The sequence below is a fragment of the Hemicordylus capensis genome, chromosome 4, assembly GCF_027244095.1.
Source record: "Hemicordylus capensis ecotype Gifberg chromosome 4, rHemCap1.1.pri, whole genome shotgun sequence".
Taxonomy (NCBI): domain Eukaryota; kingdom Metazoa; phylum Chordata; class Lepidosauria; order Squamata; family Cordylidae; genus Hemicordylus; species Hemicordylus capensis.
In genome coordinates, this window is record NC_069660.1 from 73,699,819 (window position 1) to 73,717,940 (window position 18,122).

At 42.7% G+C, this 18,122-nt stretch overlaps 1 protein-coding gene across 16 annotated transcripts in view; it reads right to left on the minus strand.

The window, feature by feature from the left end:
- The window catches only part of ANKS1A (ankyrin repeat and sterile alpha motif domain containing 1A), a 245,708-nt gene that overhangs the window by 168,228 nt on the left and 59,358 nt on the right, over positions 1-18,122 (minus strand). For 13 of the 16 annotated variants that reach the window (XR_008306214.1, XR_008306212.1, XR_008306213.1 and 10 more), the window contains exons 3-4: positions 17,308-17,464; positions 15,541-15,603 (exon numbers count right to left, since the gene is read on the minus strand). Coding sequence is in view for 13 of the 16 variants with exons in the window: in XM_053246235.1 (XP_053102210.1) it covers positions 15,541-15,603; positions 17,308-17,464 (220 nt within the window). In the remaining 3 variants the exon portion in view is untranslated. The remainder of the gene's footprint in view (positions 1-15,540; positions 15,604-17,307; positions 17,465-18,122) is intronic. The other 3 variants (XM_053246248.1, XM_053246238.1, XM_053246247.1) reach the window with 1 other exon arrangement.

Below are 18,122 nucleotides of genomic sequence, written 5' to 3' on the forward strand. Positions count from 1 at the left end.
GGCTGAGCAGGTGGGCGGAAGATAAATAATGGTGGCGGTGGCAAGAAAGCAGAGGAGACTAGGGCAGAAGGGGGTGGGGAATAGAGGAGACTGGGGCAGAAGGGGCAGGGGGGAGAGCAGACGGTGGCACGGGCAGGAGATAAATAATGGCGGCAGTGAGAAAGAAGAGGAGACTGGGGCAGAAGGGGCGGGGGGCCGAGGAGACTGGGGCAGAAGGGGCGGGGGGCCGAGGAGACTGGGGCAGAAGGGGGCAGGGGAAGGAACGGGTGGGTGAGAAATAATGGTGGCTGAGCGGGCGGGCGGGAGATAAATAATGGCGGTGGTGGCGAGAAAGCAGAGGATACTGGGGCAGAAGGAGAGGAGACTGGGGCACAAGGGATGGGGGGAGAGGAGACTGGGGTGGGGGGGGAGGGCAGAAGGTGGGGGCAGTGTACTGCCGCACAGATGCTCTGTTCGGGTTCAGCTAGTTCTGATTAATGCACTGATGTTCATTTTCCTGAAGAAAAGAACATCAGGAAAGAATAGGGGGGATAGCGAAGGACCTAGTACTCCCCATTTTGACTCCTCGGCCTCAGTGTCACTGGTAGTTATACTTCAAAGCATGATGTTCATTGTATATTTAAATTATATATACTGCCTAGGACACTGTTCTTCACTGTGTGGCCTGTGGGTCACTGGCAGCATAGACAGACTTCAGCAGCGGCTCCTAACATACTTCTCCCCTTCCCCACTGCTGCCTCTAGTCCACTTGGTCATCTTGTGTGCCGTCTCCTGCCCCCCCCACCATGTCCATGACCCTTGCGCAAACGCTCTCTTTCACTCCTTCTTCCTGTGCTTGCTTGCTTTCATCCCCCCTCCCTCCTCTGGCCCTGCTGCCACAGCACTCTTGCAGGCTCTGTTGCTGGGCCACTGCCCTCACTCCCCCCACGCACCACACAACAAGCCCTCTCAGCAGTTGTGGCCCCTACTCTAAAAATAGTGAAGATCCCTGGCCTAGGGATACACATATACACATATCAGGCGGTACAAATAGCACCTATATAAATACATGTTGCAGGAAACAGTTGGGGGAAAGAGATTTGTCTACCTGCAGGGCCATATCCATGCCGAGACTGAAGGGCTCAAAGCCCCGGATGGAAGCCTTTGGTCCCAAAAAGGGGAGATAGTAAAGAAATATAATTACTACCGAAAGGCCAGATTTCCCCCAAATTTTAGGTGTAACATCTGGCTAGGAAGTCTAGCTACAAGAGCAAGTATGCAGGCGGTATTCCACCCTGTCGTAGTGAGAAAGGAGATTACTCCTGTTTTCCATGCTTAAGAGCCAAGGCTGACATGTAAGTGAAGCACTGATAATGTGCTCTCTCCAAGATCCACAGAGATAGGAAAAGACTAGTCATATTTCAAATGTCTAGAGATTGAATGAATTGGTTGCACACATCCCTTCCCACAAAACACCCTTCAGATTGCAATCAAAGTCAATATGCTTACATTGCACACACGCACACACGCACACACACACACACGCACACGCGCGCACACACACACACACACCTGTTCCTTCCCAGGATAGATTTAGCACCCAGTTGCATGCAGAAGTTTTATGCTCCATTGACCTGCATATATTCCATACAAAATAAGACCCAAGTCAGAAAGAACACATACTTCCATCTTTGATTCTGTGTTCTTGAAGAAGATAAAAATGGGCTTCCAACAACAACAAAAATATTTATATACCGCTTTTCAACAAAAGTTTCCAAAGCAGTTTACAGAGAGTAATATTAAATAAATAAGATGGCTAACCCCTTATTAAGAGGGGTTTGGATAACTTTATGGAAAAGAGGTCTATCAACGGCTACTAGTCGGAGGAATACAGGCCATCTCCAGCCTCAGAGGCATGCCCTCAACTCCTGCCTGCAGGCTTCCAGTGGAATCTGGTGGGCCACTGTGTGAAAAAGGATGCTGGACGAGATGGGCCTTGGGCCTGATCCAGCAGGGCTGTTCTTATGTTCTAAAGAAGCTGGGGTACAGGGTTTCTGTGAGTAGAAGTCTACAGTCATGGCTATCCATGGGGGGCAGGAGGCAAAGTTCTTCCCCCCCCCCCGCCGCATTCATGTGGAACAGCAGATGTTTTTTATTTCTACATCTATATGTATCCACTTTGCTCCCCAGCCCTTAAAAATTACAGGCACCTATGTCTATAGTATGTCCATGTGAAGTAGCTACCATGTGTGAGATACATGGTACCATGTGTGAAATACATTTCAGAATCCATCCTCTTCCTGGTGACTTTTGCTGAGGAGAAGCAGCAATAGTTTGTACTAACTCATATCCTCTGTCTAGGTGCCTCCTAGATTGTCTTATAAAAATAAATTATTCTAAAGAAACAGCTTCATGTTCTCTTATTAATCTCCAAATTAGTACAGTTTTTCAGGCACCTGACAAACTTGTAGATATAAACTCCCAACTTCCCCCCTACCTCCTAACCCACATCTTGATGCTAACATGATACCAAACCCACCCAGATCCCATTCGCTCCAATTCTAATTTCTCCAACCTCAAATTATAGTACAGAAAGCAAGAACAATCTTAACTTCTAGAAGTGGATGAAGTTTAATTAGTCAAGGGTTCTGCCCCACCCCCCACCCCCCACAGTATCAGAGCATTAATTCCAACTGTCCTACTTTTCTAGTTCCGGTCACTTTCCCTCTTGGGTTCCTAGTTTGGCCTTTGCTGGTGGTGTTACTGTAGGGCTCAACCTGAGGTGCAGCAAAGTTTGAGTGGGCTTTAGGACAACCAGTGAAGATGGGTAACTGCTTCTCCTTACCTACCTTCTTAAAAGAGGTGCAAGCGTCAGAGTAATGAGCAAGCTCTCTCTCAATCAGGGACCCAGGGACAGTACCGCCCCATGTACCTCCTGAAGGCCCATTCAGCTGTAGCTAGACCCTGGGTTCAACTCTCAACCCCAGGTCTCTAGAAGTTAAGGCTCTGAATTGGGAATGACTGCATCCTTTAGCCCTGTTCAGATATTATCAACACTGGGTATACGGTACTTCTGTACAACATCTCCAAGAGTGTGTTTGCAAGTCCCGCCCCCATGCTGACTTGCTTAAAAGCCCTGCCCCTGCTGTCCATGGTTACTGACAAATGCTGCAAACATGGACACAGGGGAAGGGCTTCTGAGCATTTCAGTGTGGGGTGGAGCTTACAAGAACACTCTCAGGGATGCTGTATGTGAATACAGTATCCCCAGTTTGGATAATGCCTGCACAGGTCTGGTCTCTAGTACACAGTCATATAAACAGACACCTATGAACGCTAAGGCACCATGCAGTTCATACCCTGCTATTTCACACATGGTAGCTACTGTGATATATTTTGAACTGCTCATAACATTATTTATAGGACCATTATTTTTTCTAGTATTTCTCTAAGCAGAATAATGATCCTCTTGGATTTTAAACTAGTGGAGGCCAGACTACTGTAGAGTAAATCAACAGTCAGGAGGGTCTTCAACAATATACAATGGAGGAGGACATGGGGCTTGTAAAGTGAACCTTGGTATGGTATGTTCAAAACATCAATTTTCATTTGTGAAATGTGCATGGGTATGTCATAATTTTATTCATTGGAAGACCTTGGAGGCACCAGGCTCTGCTTGATCCTTTAGACTCCAACCTGCAGGTGTGAAAGCCTGGGGGGAGGGAACTAACAACAATATTTTATTTATTTATTTATTTATTCATTCATTCATTCATAAATGCACTTATGTTCAAGTTGTTTTGCAGCCCAGAAGGTCTGAGTGAGAACTGTGAAGCATGTGTTGTGCTTTTATTTTATTTTTCTTGTGTGTGAATTTCTCCCCAATAACTTGCAGGAACTTCAGGGTAAATGGCCAACATGTGAATGCAGCACCTCCATTCCAGAGGAGATGTGTGTTAAAGGGCTTTTAAAAAGCCCAGTGTGAAAAACCTCCTAGAATCAAACTTTACTGAATTTGTTCAGAATTCTGAGAAAACATACATAGGCTCACACTGCATGGCTGACAGTCTCCTTTGCTAATCTGCAGCAAGGGGCCCATTTTAATAATTAGTGTTTCTAGTGCGTTCTAGGCATTAAAAGTAGCACAAATATATAGTATTCAATGTATATCACTATATATCGTGAAGTGTGCGTGTGTGTATTCAGTGAAATGTATTACCAGGCAGCACACTTATTTTGAAATATCAGGCTTAAATCCTTGGGGGCCTGGGGTGTGTGGAGGCCCTGGACTTTGAGGGGCTGGGGGCCCATTTTAAAATCTCGTCTCTGGGCCGATTTCAACCTTGCTATGCGGAATAGATACTACACATGGGTTTCTGCACAACACCTGCCCAGAAGAAACTTCCATGCAGAAAACGTGTCTCTTGTAAATTGACCCTGAATTTTCCATCCATGACTGGGATATCTGAGAGTTAGAGCCCATAATAAAAGAACAGCACACTGCTTGTGACAGGAAGGGGCAAATTACAATGATTTCTTAGTCTGGCAGAGGCTGGTTTTGGCCTTGGCAGAACTTGGCTGTCTGCTCCTGTTGCAAATTCCTCTGTCTAGTGTGGCAAACTAATGTATCCTCCTCCCTTCTGGTGCCCAAGAAAGCACTAGTGTGGTGAATGCACATATACCCCTTCATGAGCCAACAGTCATCACAAGACAAAGGCTGGCAGGAATCATTCACTGGCTTATAGTTTCCCCCCGCCCCCGCCCACAACCTCCTTCTTCCCCTATTTTGCTAGTGGCAATTTGGGCAGGTGAACCTCTAGGGCAAAATCATGTTTTTTTAAAAAGCATGAGATGAAACAGAAAATGACACTTGGAATCCTCACATAACTCCTTACTGTTCTAAGTCTTTAACAGAGATGGCTCATGTTTTCAGGTTTTGATCAACAATCATGTCTAGATGGTACAGTGTTCCTTTAAACAGGGATTTCCAGATATTGTTGACTACAAGTCCCATCATCCCTGTCTGTACAGGGGCGCAATTTCAATGCTTGCCCTAGGCACTATTTAACCTAGATACGTCCCTGCCCAAGAGTTCTGAAGGAACTCAAATGTGAAACTGCCGATCTTCTAGCAAAAATATACAACAATCAGACTCTGTACCAGAGGACTGAAAAGTAGCCAATGTGACTCCAATTTTCAAGAAGAGATCCAGGGAGGATCTAGGAAATTACAGGCCAGTCAGCTTAACTTCGGTGCCAGGTAAATTGATGGAAAGCATACTTAAGGCAAAAATTGTTAAACATATAGAAGAACAGGCCTTGTTGAAGGAGAACCAGCATGGCTTCTGCAAGGGCAAGTCTTGCCTCACTAAACTTTTGGAGTTCTTTGAGAGTGTCAACAGACATATGGACAAAGGTGATCTGATTGACACAGTATACTTGGACTTCCAAAAGGCTTTTGATAAAGTTCCCCACCAAAGGCTCTTGAATAAGCTTGGCAGTCATAGAATAAGGGGACAGGTTCATGTGTGGGTAGGTAACTGTTTAGGTCAGGAAACAAAGTAGGAATAAATTGACAATTTCACAATGGAGGGAAATAAGAAGTAGTGTCCCCCAGGGATCTTTACTGGGACAAGTGCTCTTTAGGTTGTTCATAAATGATCTAGCAGTTGGGCTAAGCAGTGAAGTGGCTAAGTTTGCAGATGACACTAAACTATTTAGGGTAGTGAAATCCATAATAGATTGTGAGGAGTTCCAAAAGGATCTCTCGAAACAAGGGTGAGCGAGCGATAAAATGGCGAATGCAGTTCAATGTAAGGAAGTGTAAAGTGATGCACATTGGGGCAAAAAACACAAACTTCACATATACAGGTGAAACTCGGAAAATTAGAATATCGTGCAAAAGTCCATTAATTTCAGTAATGCAAATTAAAAGGTGAAACTGATATATGAGACAGATGCATTACATGCAAAGCGAGTTAAGTCAAGCCTTAATTTGTTATAATTGTGATGATCATGGCGTACAGCTCATGAAAACCCCAGATCCACAATCTCAGAAAATTAGAATATTACATGGAACCAAGAAGACAAGGATTGAAGAATAGAACAATATCGGACCTCTGAAAAGTTTAAGCATGCGTATGTATTCAGTACTTGGTTTGGGCCCCTTTTGCAGCAATTACTGCCTCAATGCGGCGTGGCATGGATGCTATCAGCCTGTGGCACTGATAAGGTATTATGGAAGACCAGGATGCTTCATTAGCGGCCTTCAGCAATTCTGCATTGTTTGGTCTCATGTCTCTCATCCTTCTCTTGGCAATGCCCCATAGATTCTCTATGGGGTCAGGTCAGGCGAGTTTGCTGGCCAATCAAGCACAGTACACTGTATACTTTTCAGAGGTCCGATATTGTTCTATTCTTCAATCCTTGTCTTCTTGGTTCCATGTAATATTCTAATTTTCTGAGATTGTGGATTTGGGGTTTTCATGAGCTGTACGCCATGATCATCACAATTATAACAAATTAAGGCTTGACTTATCTCGCTTTGCATGTAATGTGTCTGTCTCATATATCAGTTTCACCTTTTAATTTGCATTACTGAAATTAATGGACTTTTGCACGATATTCTAATTTTCCAAGTTTCACCTGTATGCTGATGGGATCTGAGCTGTTGGTGACTGACCAGAAGAGAGATCTTGGGGTCGTGGTGGACAGCTCATTGAAAGTGGACAGCTCATTGGTGGTGGAAAGCTCTGTGTGCGGCAGCTGTGAAAAAGCTAATTACATGCTAGGAACATTAGGAGGGGGGGTTGAAAATAAAAATACTAATATTATAATGCCCTTATACAAATCTATGGTGCCACCACATCTGGAGTACTGCATACAGCTTTGGTCACCATATCTTAAGAAAAATATTGTAGAACTGGGAAAGGTGCAGAAGAAGGCAACCAAAATGATCATGGGCTTGGAGCACCTTATGTGGCTAGGCTACAGCATCTGGGGCTCTTTACCTGGGAAAAGAAGCAACTAAGGGGACACATGATCGAAGTGTATAGAATTATGCATAAAGTGGAAAGGGTAGGCAAAGAGAAATTTTTCTCCCTCTCTCACAACACTAGAACCAGGGGTCACCCCATTAAACTGAAGGCTGGGAAATTTAGGACCAACAAGAGGAAGTACTTTTTCACACAGCACATAATTAATCTATGAAATTCCTTGCCATGGGATGTGGTGATGGCGACCAGCTCAGACGGCTTTAAAAGGGGTTTAGACAGATTCATGGAGAACAGGTCTATCAATGGCTGATGGCTATTGACCATCTCCAGCCTCAGAGACATGATGCCTGTCAATACCATTTGCAGGGGAGCAACAGCAGGAGAGAGGGCATGCACATACCTCTTGCCTGTGGGCTCCCTAGAGACATCTGGTGGGCCACTGTGTGAAACAGGATGCTGGACTAGATGGGCCTTGTGCCTGATCCAGCAGGGCTGTTCTTATGTTCTTATAATATAAGAGCAAGTGTTTCAATTTTTTAAAGCGCTAAACTGTACATAGTTCATGCTGTGTTTTCAAAACCGTAAAGTTGAAATATGACAAAAAAATAATTTTTTCATTTCAGTTTTGCTCCAGAGCTGTCTTTTTGTGCTGTGAACCCTGGGAGGCTTCAGAAGGAAGTTTACATCTCTAGGCTACACACATCCAGAAGCAAACATGTGCACACTTTTTTTCAAAACCAGTAACCCAAACAATTGGGCCCCTCCAAGAAAGAGTGTCTTGTTATGAGCCTGCCTCCTTATGAGCATCTTGGGAAATCAAGTTTCAAGATTTAGAGGGAGCAAGATTCTCTCTCCAGGTTACACAATGAATCTACCCCAGCTTCTTCGCATTGTTTGTTCTTCCCTTTCTTCCACTATTCTGTGGGGCTTAGTGTAACAGACAAATACTAATGGGAAACATCATTCATTGTATTCTCCTATATTTGGGGAGGCAAATAATCTGCACACACACCCCACCCATCATATAAAGCTGAGCTCCAGAACAACAAAATCATGATTTGTGCAACTATAGGAGAAGACCAGAGGGAGCAAGAGAAGAGGATTTGACTTTGCCAGCTCGTCCCCTTTGCTTGGACTGGCAGACTGATTGCAGCATCCCACCCCTCTCACTCAGCCCAGACAGCTTGACTATTGGCTCTACTGGGCTCTTGCTCTGCTGCCTTGTTAGACTAGTGGCATTCCCTTCCTGACTGCCTGATGGACACCTATGGGCATTAATTACACCAACTCTGCTCAGTCTCTCTCATGAGAGGAGATACTCTGGGTTTCTGGGACTTATAAAGCAAGGTGGCCATGCTAAAGGGGGGGGCGGTATTTGGTGTCGGGCCTTCAATATGGGACTGAGGGCTGGGGCAGAGTGTATTCTTTTATGGCTGATGTAGCAGCTGAAGCTGCTGGCTAGATAGCTTTTATTGCTGAGCCTTGGGTGTAGTTAGTATGTAATGTGTCTAGACTTGTCTGGAAATGGGGAGACAGAGGGGTGTCCATTGACTATGGGGCAACTATTACAGTGCTGGTGTGGAACAGGCAGGTCAGCAGGCTGTTACAGGCCGTTCTGATTACGAAATCAGAAATCTAATAGCCGTTTCCCCCTCCGGCTGTCCTGTCAGTGCCAACTACCCACAGACCCTCACCTTGGTCCTTTGTAATGCCAGGTCAGTCTAGAATAATTCAGGAATCATCCATGATCTGATTATGGATGAAGGGGCTGACCTGGTATGCATCTCAGAGACTTGGTTGGGGTAGGCTGGTGGCCCAGTCTGGTCCCAGTTTCTCCCTCCAAGGTACTCTGTTGAGGAGCAGGTGAGGGGACATGGGCAGGAAAATGGAGTGGCTGTGGTCTATAATAACATATCCCTTACCAGAAACCCAATCAAAGTATCGAATGTGGGGATAGGATAAGGTTGGAGACCAGAGATGTTTTGGGGTTTCTGTTGGTGTACCAACCACCCCACTGCCCAACAGAGTACCTAACTGAGCTGCCAGACTTGGACTTGGGCTTGGCATTTTAGTCTCCCAGTCTTATGGTGATGCGGGACTTCAGTGTTCACTTTGGGATCAATTTATCCAGGATGGTTCACGGGTTCATAGCAGCCATGACAACTATGGTCCTATTCCAAGTCATTTTGGGATCAACACATCTTGCTTGTCACACGCTTAATCTGGTCTTTTACTACGATTAGGGTGGTGTACTGTGGGGACTCCTGTGATTTCCCCATTGACAGATGGGCCACCATCAGGATAAGGTTGGACTCACAATCACATCCCACCTGCAGGGGTGAAGGGCCTATTAGGATGGCCAAAGGAAGTTACTGGATCCAAAAGGATTCCAAGAAGCCTTGGAAGGATTTAGTGTTGGCTCTGCCGGTGATTCTGTTGATGCCCTGGTGGAGAACTGAAACAGCAAACTCATAAGGACAGTAGACATGATTGTTCCTAAAAGTCCTTTCCCTTGATATATGCAAGATCTACAGGAGCAGAAGTGGCAAATTAGACAACTGAAGCGCAAGTGGAGAAAATCTCTACTCCAACAGATAACAACATAGAGCACATTTCAAGACATATGCTAGGGCAATGTGTGTGGTAATGAAGTGATTATTTTCTGCCCATTTTACATCCGGAAGCTCATGTCTAGCATTGTTGTTTAAGGTTGTGAGAGGGCTAGTACATTACCCTCCTCCCTAGAAGCAGAATTTGGAATAATAAATTACCCGCTGTGCATTGGATCCCTCAGAGATAAGCAACTATAGGCCTGTCTCCATCCTTCTGTGGTTGAGCAAGGTAATTGAGAGGGTGGTGGCCTCCCAGCTCCAGAAAGTCTTGGGGGAAACTGATTATCTCAACCCATTTCAAACTGGTTTTCAGGTGAGCTATGGGTTGGAGACTGCCTTGGTCAGCCTGTTGGATGATCTCCAATTGGGAATTGACACAAGAAGTGTGACTCTGTTGGTATTTTTGGATCTCTCAGCAGCTTTCAATACTATCCACCATAGTATACTTCTGGAGGTGGTTGGCATTGCTGAGGTTCTGCTCATACCTCTTGGGCAGATTCCAGATCGTGTCGCTTGGAGACTGCTGTTCTTCAAAACGTGAACTTCCCATCCCACAGGGTTCCATATTGTCTCCAGTGCTCTTTAACATCTACATGAAACCACTGGGAGAGAAATCTATTTTAACTAATCAACATCATCCAGCAAAGGCATAACCTCCCTAAATGCCTGCCTAGAGACAGTGATGGGCTGAATGAGAGACAACGAACAGACTGGATCCAGATAAGAATGAGACACTTATTGTGTGGAGTCGAAACTTGGGAGACTATTTTGATTTGTTGGTTCTGGATGGCATCACACTTCCCCAGACTGGTATGCAGTCTGGGAGTGCTTCTGGATCCAAACTTCTTCCTGGTGTCTCAGGTTGAGGTAGTGACCAGAGGTGCTTTCTATCAGTTTTGACTGATAACACCAGCTGCATCTGTTTCTTGAGATAAACGACCTCAGAACAGTAATATATCTACTAGTAACCTCCATACTTTAACTACTGCTATGTGCAGCTGCCTTTATACGTAGTCCAAAGTGCAAAACTGCAATTGGTACAGAATGCAGCAGCCAGGTTGGTCCCTGATTCATCTTGAGGAGACCATATTACTCCTATATTAAAAGGATTACACTGGCTACCAAAAGGTTTCCAGGCAAAATACAAGGTGCTGGTTATAACCTATAAAGCCCTAAACAGCTTAGGCCCTAGATATTTAAGAGAACATCTTCTTTGCCATGAGCACCACTGGCCATTGAGATCTTCCAGAGTGGTTCATCTGTAGTTGCCACCAGCATCTGTAGGCTACACAGGGACAGGCCTTCTCTGTAATGTGCTCCCTGCTGAAATAAGATCCTCCCCATCTCTGACAACTTTCAGTAAGTCTTTCAAAACCATTTTTTCCACCCAAGATTTTTAACTAGGCTTGTGGCTTTAAATTATTTTGAGGTTTTTATGTCTGTTTTTATTTGTTTTATGTTGTTGTAAACTGCTTAGACATGCTAGTCTGGGGTGGTTTACAACTATAACAAACAAACCAACAAGTATAGTTAAGTAACCCACACCATGCTCTAGACTTCCACATGTACCACAAACAAGCCATGATTTGAGTTGCTTATGCTTCCATCTGCTCAGGGTACAGTTTCATAAATTCACTTTTGTTTCTATGGTGCAACAGTCCTTTCAAAGCAGAGCAATGGCCCTAACTGTGGTTTGACAATACTCTGAATTCAGACATAACAGCAAACCAAAATTAGAACAAAATCTGGTTTGCATTCACCTTCAAACAGTGGGTTTAGATCAGGCCTGCTCAACTTAGGCCCCCCAGCTGGTTTTGGACTACAACTCCCATAATCCCCAGCCACAGTGGCCAATAGCCAGGGATTATGGGAGTTGTAGGCCAACATCTGTAGTAGGGCCAAAGTTGAGCAGGCCTGGTTTAGATTCTGATTTTTCTGTTCCAAGGCACAGTTCATGAGCAAGTTTCAGTTCAGACATTAATATAAAAAATGGTCTCACATTACTGCTGCTAGCAATACAAAACATAGGAGGTGAGGCAAGGAAGGGTTTTCCCTTTTCCAGTAAAGAAAATTTGCTTTTCCAGTAAAGAAAAGATTGGAGATGGAGAGAGAGATTGCCTGCAATCTGTACACTTCACTTCTGTTATCCAGGACCACGTATCAGAAGTTAATCATAAGCAGTTCACATTGAGAATGTGTTCACAAGTGGTTGTAGCCTGCAAGTTCTATACCTTCTGTTAAAGTATGAGCTCCAAGAATCTGGATACAGAAGCACTGGAGGAAAGGCTATATGAGCAACCAATTCAAGGCAGCTTTGTAACAGTTACAGGGTTGGAAAATATCTCAAATTCCTATTTACCAATCAGCATCAAACATTTAGGTGTCTAGACAGCTATGTGCCTGGGATTTTTTTCAGCCATGAACAATTAGGTTGTTGTGTAACACAAGGAACTTTTCCAGCAGTCCGGATCAGCTTGCTCAACAGTCAAATCAAAGCACCTTTTTGCTTTCCATTTGCTCAGAGTGTACAGGACAACTCTACAAATAGGTTTACCCATAGAAGCAACTAGAAGAATGTTAAGCTCTTGTCTGCCACAATTGTGTCTAATTAGCAATCAAAGCTCAATACCACCTACTGTCTTTTTGGTTGGACCCCACCCCACACGACTCACTCCCCAAAGTTCTGGAAAGCCTGCTAATGAACAATTTAACTTCTATCTGCAATTTCCATAGTTCCCATTAATACATCCAAATTTTCTGCCTTCAAGAAACCCAATACAATCTTATGATGTACCAAAAGAAGGGCCCCATTCAGGCATAATAAAAACTCGGGACACCGTATTCACATGTCGCATCAGGAGTGCACTCTGATGCTGCGCTGACATGCTCAGAAGCTCTGTTCCTGCACTCCATCGTTACTTGTGGACAGATTCTTCCTGTAATCAGAATGATGGGGTGCCCCAACGACTTGATCATGGGAACAATTGGCCCACAAATACAGCATTTGTCTCTGCTAACACTGTAACTATGGGCAGTATGAGTGTGGCTGCTGAGTGTGTCAACACAGGGGTAAGGCTTCAGAGTGTGCTCCCAGGGGTGCTGTATGTGAGTGCAGTGTCCTCATTTTTAATGCAACACAGGAACAGGGTAGGGTCATTTAAGCAAGATGCTTACAGGAATAATACCCAACACAACCCAGTTTCTTTCCAATAGTATATTTAACCAAAATGTTTCCATTTCTCCTCCTATTTTCAAATGAGATGTGAGGCATGCAGACATGCTGGGCAGAAAACAAAGGCGAGCGTTTGCTAGAGGGAGCCCTGCTGAGATATGCACAAGAGTCATGGGATATTTTTCACATGCATCTTTATAAATGACTCTTCATTTTCTCCCCAGGCCCAGCTGGAGACCAATGTTGCACATGCACATTGCCTTTATGTTATTTCAGAACATTAATAGCACAGAGAAGCATGCAAGCACAAACTCTCAGTTATATATGAGTTGTGAGACTGAAAGAAAGCAAGTAGACTGCTCCCTTCAGTCTGAGACCTGGGAGCAGGGTGGGGGGCACATACTACCAGAATGTGCAATTACTCAAACTGATTGTCAATAGTTTAGGACTGGTGGAAAAAAATATTATGCACAGTATAGAACTTCTACACTTCACCACAAAATATGGTGATGACCACTATAGCTTTTCAAAATATATTAGCTCTATCCTCAATTTCTATTAGCCTTGACAGCTAAAAAGAACCTCAGTGTTTTCAGGTATTATGCCTGTGACTAATCTGCTGGAGACAAACAGGGGAAGACAGCCGCTTTCATGCCTTGCTTGGAAACTTCCCCAGAGGTATCTGGCAAATTGCTGCTGGGAAAAGAATGCTGGATTGGATGGACCCTTCCAAATAGGCTCTTTATGCCTGCACCTGACCATCTTACCAAGGTGATAATCCGCCTCAGTCAAATCCCTGGCATTCAGTGGCTAGTGCCCAAAAGACAGCAGGAAGTTCCAGATATGATAGACCACATTTAACTGCACTGATTTCAATGGAACTTAATTTTTTTCCCATTGGATTAGGGGCCACCGAATGCTTTTCTTTATAAAAAACCAAATAGGGTGGGGGTGGGGATATGACTTTCCAGATGAAGCATTATAAGTTGATTATATGTCACAATAAGTCATGTACTAAACGTTTGTAGCAAGATATTGACATTTCAAATGCTAAAGATCATGGCCATTTACTTTCCATATAATAAATAGAAATACTCAGCAATTATCAGCATTTTCTTCTCAAAAGTCTAGCCATTTGGGATCTAAATAAATACTCCAGTTCACAGGCAGGGCTTGCACTAACTAGACCAGTGGATTTTCTGACTTTTGTTGAACAGATTACCTCCCCTGCCCCACTCATGGCCAACTGCTTTTAGAATTCCTCTTAATTTCAAACCTAAAGCCCTTTTGGGCTCACAGAACTCATTTCATGGTCCCAGCCTTATGATCTTGCTTAGTGTTCTTACATACATGCAGAAAGACAAAGCACAATAAACTTAACAACTGTCTTCTTGCTCCAGGTACATATATATTGTGCAGTGTGAAAGCCATGTAGACTGCATGACCAAAGGTTTTGGATTATATTAATGGGTAGTTAAAAGGTTCTAAAACATAGGTTTGTAACTAAATAATTATTAGGGTAACCAAATATATAAATGACCAAAATAGGCATGTTTGTTTAAATCAAAGGTTTTTGTTGGTCTTTTTTCCTTGGCTATTTAAAATCATGATTTAGATCACCAATTTAAAAACCAATCTGTGTTGGCTATAATGTTTCTGACTGGGTTCCATGAAAATGTGTGTTGCATATATTGTAGAATGCAAGTAACTTTTAATGTGTACCAGGGAGGTCGAGAGAATTGCTCCTGAAAAGACCCATGTCCACAAATCCTCACTGGTACTTAGCATATAGCAAGCCAAAGTGTGCAATTTGGTGCCGCAATCCTCATCAGAACATATGCATTATTACTCTTAGCACAGTAGGTCGTTTACTCTATCAGTGATTGGGTCATACTATATTAAGGGCTGCATTACATAACCTAAGTACCATGATTCCTCTAAGGAGAATATGCTAAGACAAAATGTTTACATTAACTACATTTCCTTTCATCCAAATTCCTTTCATCCAGCTTGTGTTTGGGTAGGTTCAAAATAATAGCTGAAACTTAAGTCACCTGAGTGATATGCAGAGATTCCTGCATATTACTTCTTTGCGTTAGGTTATTCTATTAAACTGAGTGCTTCAAAATATGCTCCTGGACTTCATATACAGTAACTTTAGTCCCCTTTAGCAGTTTTCAAACTGTGCTTTGGTTAATTATTTCTGTATTTTATTTCTAGGTAAAGAATTGCTAAAAGCAGAGGGAAGAACAGACTTAGACAAAGCAACAATTTGATTCTAAAATGTAACTGGTGGAGAGAGAAAAGATACACAGAGAATCATTGCATCCAGTCATCACCAGAAGTACTTTGGAAAACTACAAGGTCACCCTCAACTCCCAACTTCATTACCAAATTGAAGTTTAATCTAGTTTGGGGGAGGTGAGGGATAAGACAGCTTCACAGCATAAACACTCAGGATTTTCCCCTTTATTATTATCATTAAATATGGGCAACAATACCAGAACATTTTGAAATGCCACATCCAGAATTAAAACTGACCAGCACTTTTAAAACAGCAGCTTAAAAAGTACTGGAGGAACTTACTAAAGATACCAAGTAAAATTCCTCCAAGCAGTTTCTCTCAGTGGTTTAATACAAATCCACAAAAAAGAGATTGCATTTTAAAGACCCCACTTCCCCAAGTAGGCATCATCAGTCAACTGGATGATAATGCATCTGAAAGCACAAAAATACAACTTGGAATAATGATGTAGTGAAATCCTGGCAGCAGAAGTACACACCTTGGCATTGATATAGGGGTCAAAGGGGCCGTACTTTTTGAGTTCTTTGATCTCAAGAGCATTCTACAAAAAGGAGAGGAAAAGAAAACGTGATGATGAAATGGGCGAGATACAGCAAAAAAGCAGTGAGTGACTCTGAAGGGAAGGAATGACAGAACATGATAATACTTCATTCCAATGAAAAGCCATTAATCACACTGGCCATTCCAGCTGTCAATAATTGCACCATGCACATCATTTTAAAGATAACATGCAAACTTTAACAATCATTTACAGTTTGCTATTTAACAGTTCCATTTACAAATATATATATATATATCTATATTTGGTCTCGCACTAGCCACAAATTACAAGATCATTCACTTCCATATTGATAGCTAGAGAATGGTAAACAATTTTGAAAACTTAAGTGGCATTAACTATAACAAACTGAATGAACACAGCTGCATTTGAAGGCATGATATGTATTGCCCAATTTTAAAAAGGAATTTGCAAACAATACAATCAAAGGCCATTTTAGCATGCATATTTAGCTACTTTGACATGAAGAATGTTACTAATCAACAGTTTCTTTTCAACAGAAAATGTGTTCCTAGAATAGAGTATTTATGGCAAACAGCTCTGAACTACTTAACACAGATGTTAAACCCCCATTCATGGACCCAGCACCAGATATGGAGTTTTAAATTTCAATTCTGAATTGACTTCCAAGTTATATTGTCCCATTCCCCCCACCCCCCGGCTGCAGTCTGGCCCACACTGTCTGAAACAGTCACTGTGTATCACAGCATGCATGGTGCACTTATTATCAGAAGTGGAGAAAGATACAAAATGCAGTCTTGCCACTTTATGCCTTTAAATTTCATCCGTAGTGAGGAAACACACTGTGGGCAGAGCTACAGCCAAGCCAGTTAATACAACCTGGTCAGAAAACTCACCAGCTTTCCCAAAACTCTAATTCTTTTGAAACTTGTTTTAATCTGGTGAAATGTTGGCTATAAGAATCAGCATTGACCAGTTAATAGTTCAACAACATTAGAATACTAAGCCACAGATATTCAAACGATTTGTATTCATATGATAACCTGAAGGAAATTATCTTCTGTAAGTTAGACTGACCAATCAATACATAGATCTCACTTTCATTTTATATGCACTTGATGCATAAGAGACATTTGGTTTTTAACAGGAATTTCATAAGTGTGTTAGCTTCCAAAAGAAAAATCAATTATATGATACAGATTTTTATAATAGATATAAATCCAATCTGGCATACAATTTAAACAGCAGGGACAATTACTGATTTCTCCTAGCAGAAATAGTTATTTTAATCAGTTATAAATAAAGTGAAAGCTGTGCTCCAATACACTCCACAGGATTAGCTTGATAAGCACAAGTACTAAGAAAAAGTTAGAGCAGTACAAAAACATGGCCAAAGGAGATTTGATTTGCTCAGAAACAGAAAGGAATGGGTGCAAAGTTTCAAATTACCAAGGAAAAGCGTGGGGGGGGGGAGCAATGATTAACATTCCCTCACTCTCCATATATTGCAGATCATGTTTGGCTCACTTCCACAATTTCTAATTAGGAGGCTGGCCAGATGGGCAGCTTTCAAGAAAAATATCTCGGGGCAGGGGGGAGATCTAACATTTAGCTCCTTTACAAGTCCTAGATAACCCTGAGTGCAATGGGTGCTGTATTCATGTTCTCATTGGAAAAAATCCTGTTGTATCAATAAGAACAATTGAAGAAGGAAAAAAATCAGACCTGCTCGTTCACTTTAGTATGAGATGGTCCCTGGTGTATTAGAAGTTTCACTATCTCGGCATCTCCCTTCCAGGCTGCCAAATGAAGAGGATAACAGCCTTTGCAGTCAGCCACATTGGTTAATGCATCATTCCTCAACAGAACTTCCACCACATCCCTGGAAGAAAGGAAGGGCAGGGGGAAGGATGCTATCAGTCTTTATCTTAAGTCTCGACAGGAGAATTAAGAAACAATGGAAAACTGAGTTAATATACCAAGTCATATCACTTGAGAATATATATATTCATAAAACAACCAGTCTGGGTATATCTAGAGTTCTCACACAGTATTTGTAGCTTAACACATTCAAACTACAGGGCTGATTAAGTATCATAGAAGAAATAATCAGTCCTGCAGTTAGTCCAAAACCAGGGAAAATAAGGTGGCAATCTAGAGCACACTTACCAAAACGTAACTCCCGCTCAAGTTAAATCAATTTCTGAATAAGTGTGCTTAAGATCAAGCTGTAAGTGTTCCTTTTGATCACTCAAGGCCATATGAGAGGATTCCCCACCTCCACCCCCCTCTGAAGCATCTAGCCTAGCTATATTGCCTCAAGAATCTCTTCAACACTACTGGCATTGATTTCATTACCTCTGCATATTTTGAACATTATTTCTGCAGTATGCATACAGAAAGAGCATAAACTTCACTACAGGCAGTTCAAAAGGGATCAACAAATTAATAAATTCACCAGATCAGTGTTCCTCAAATTAAAGGGAAGGAGAAAGAGAGACAACGAACAGTTTTACATATCTTGTTGGTAACATGGGTGG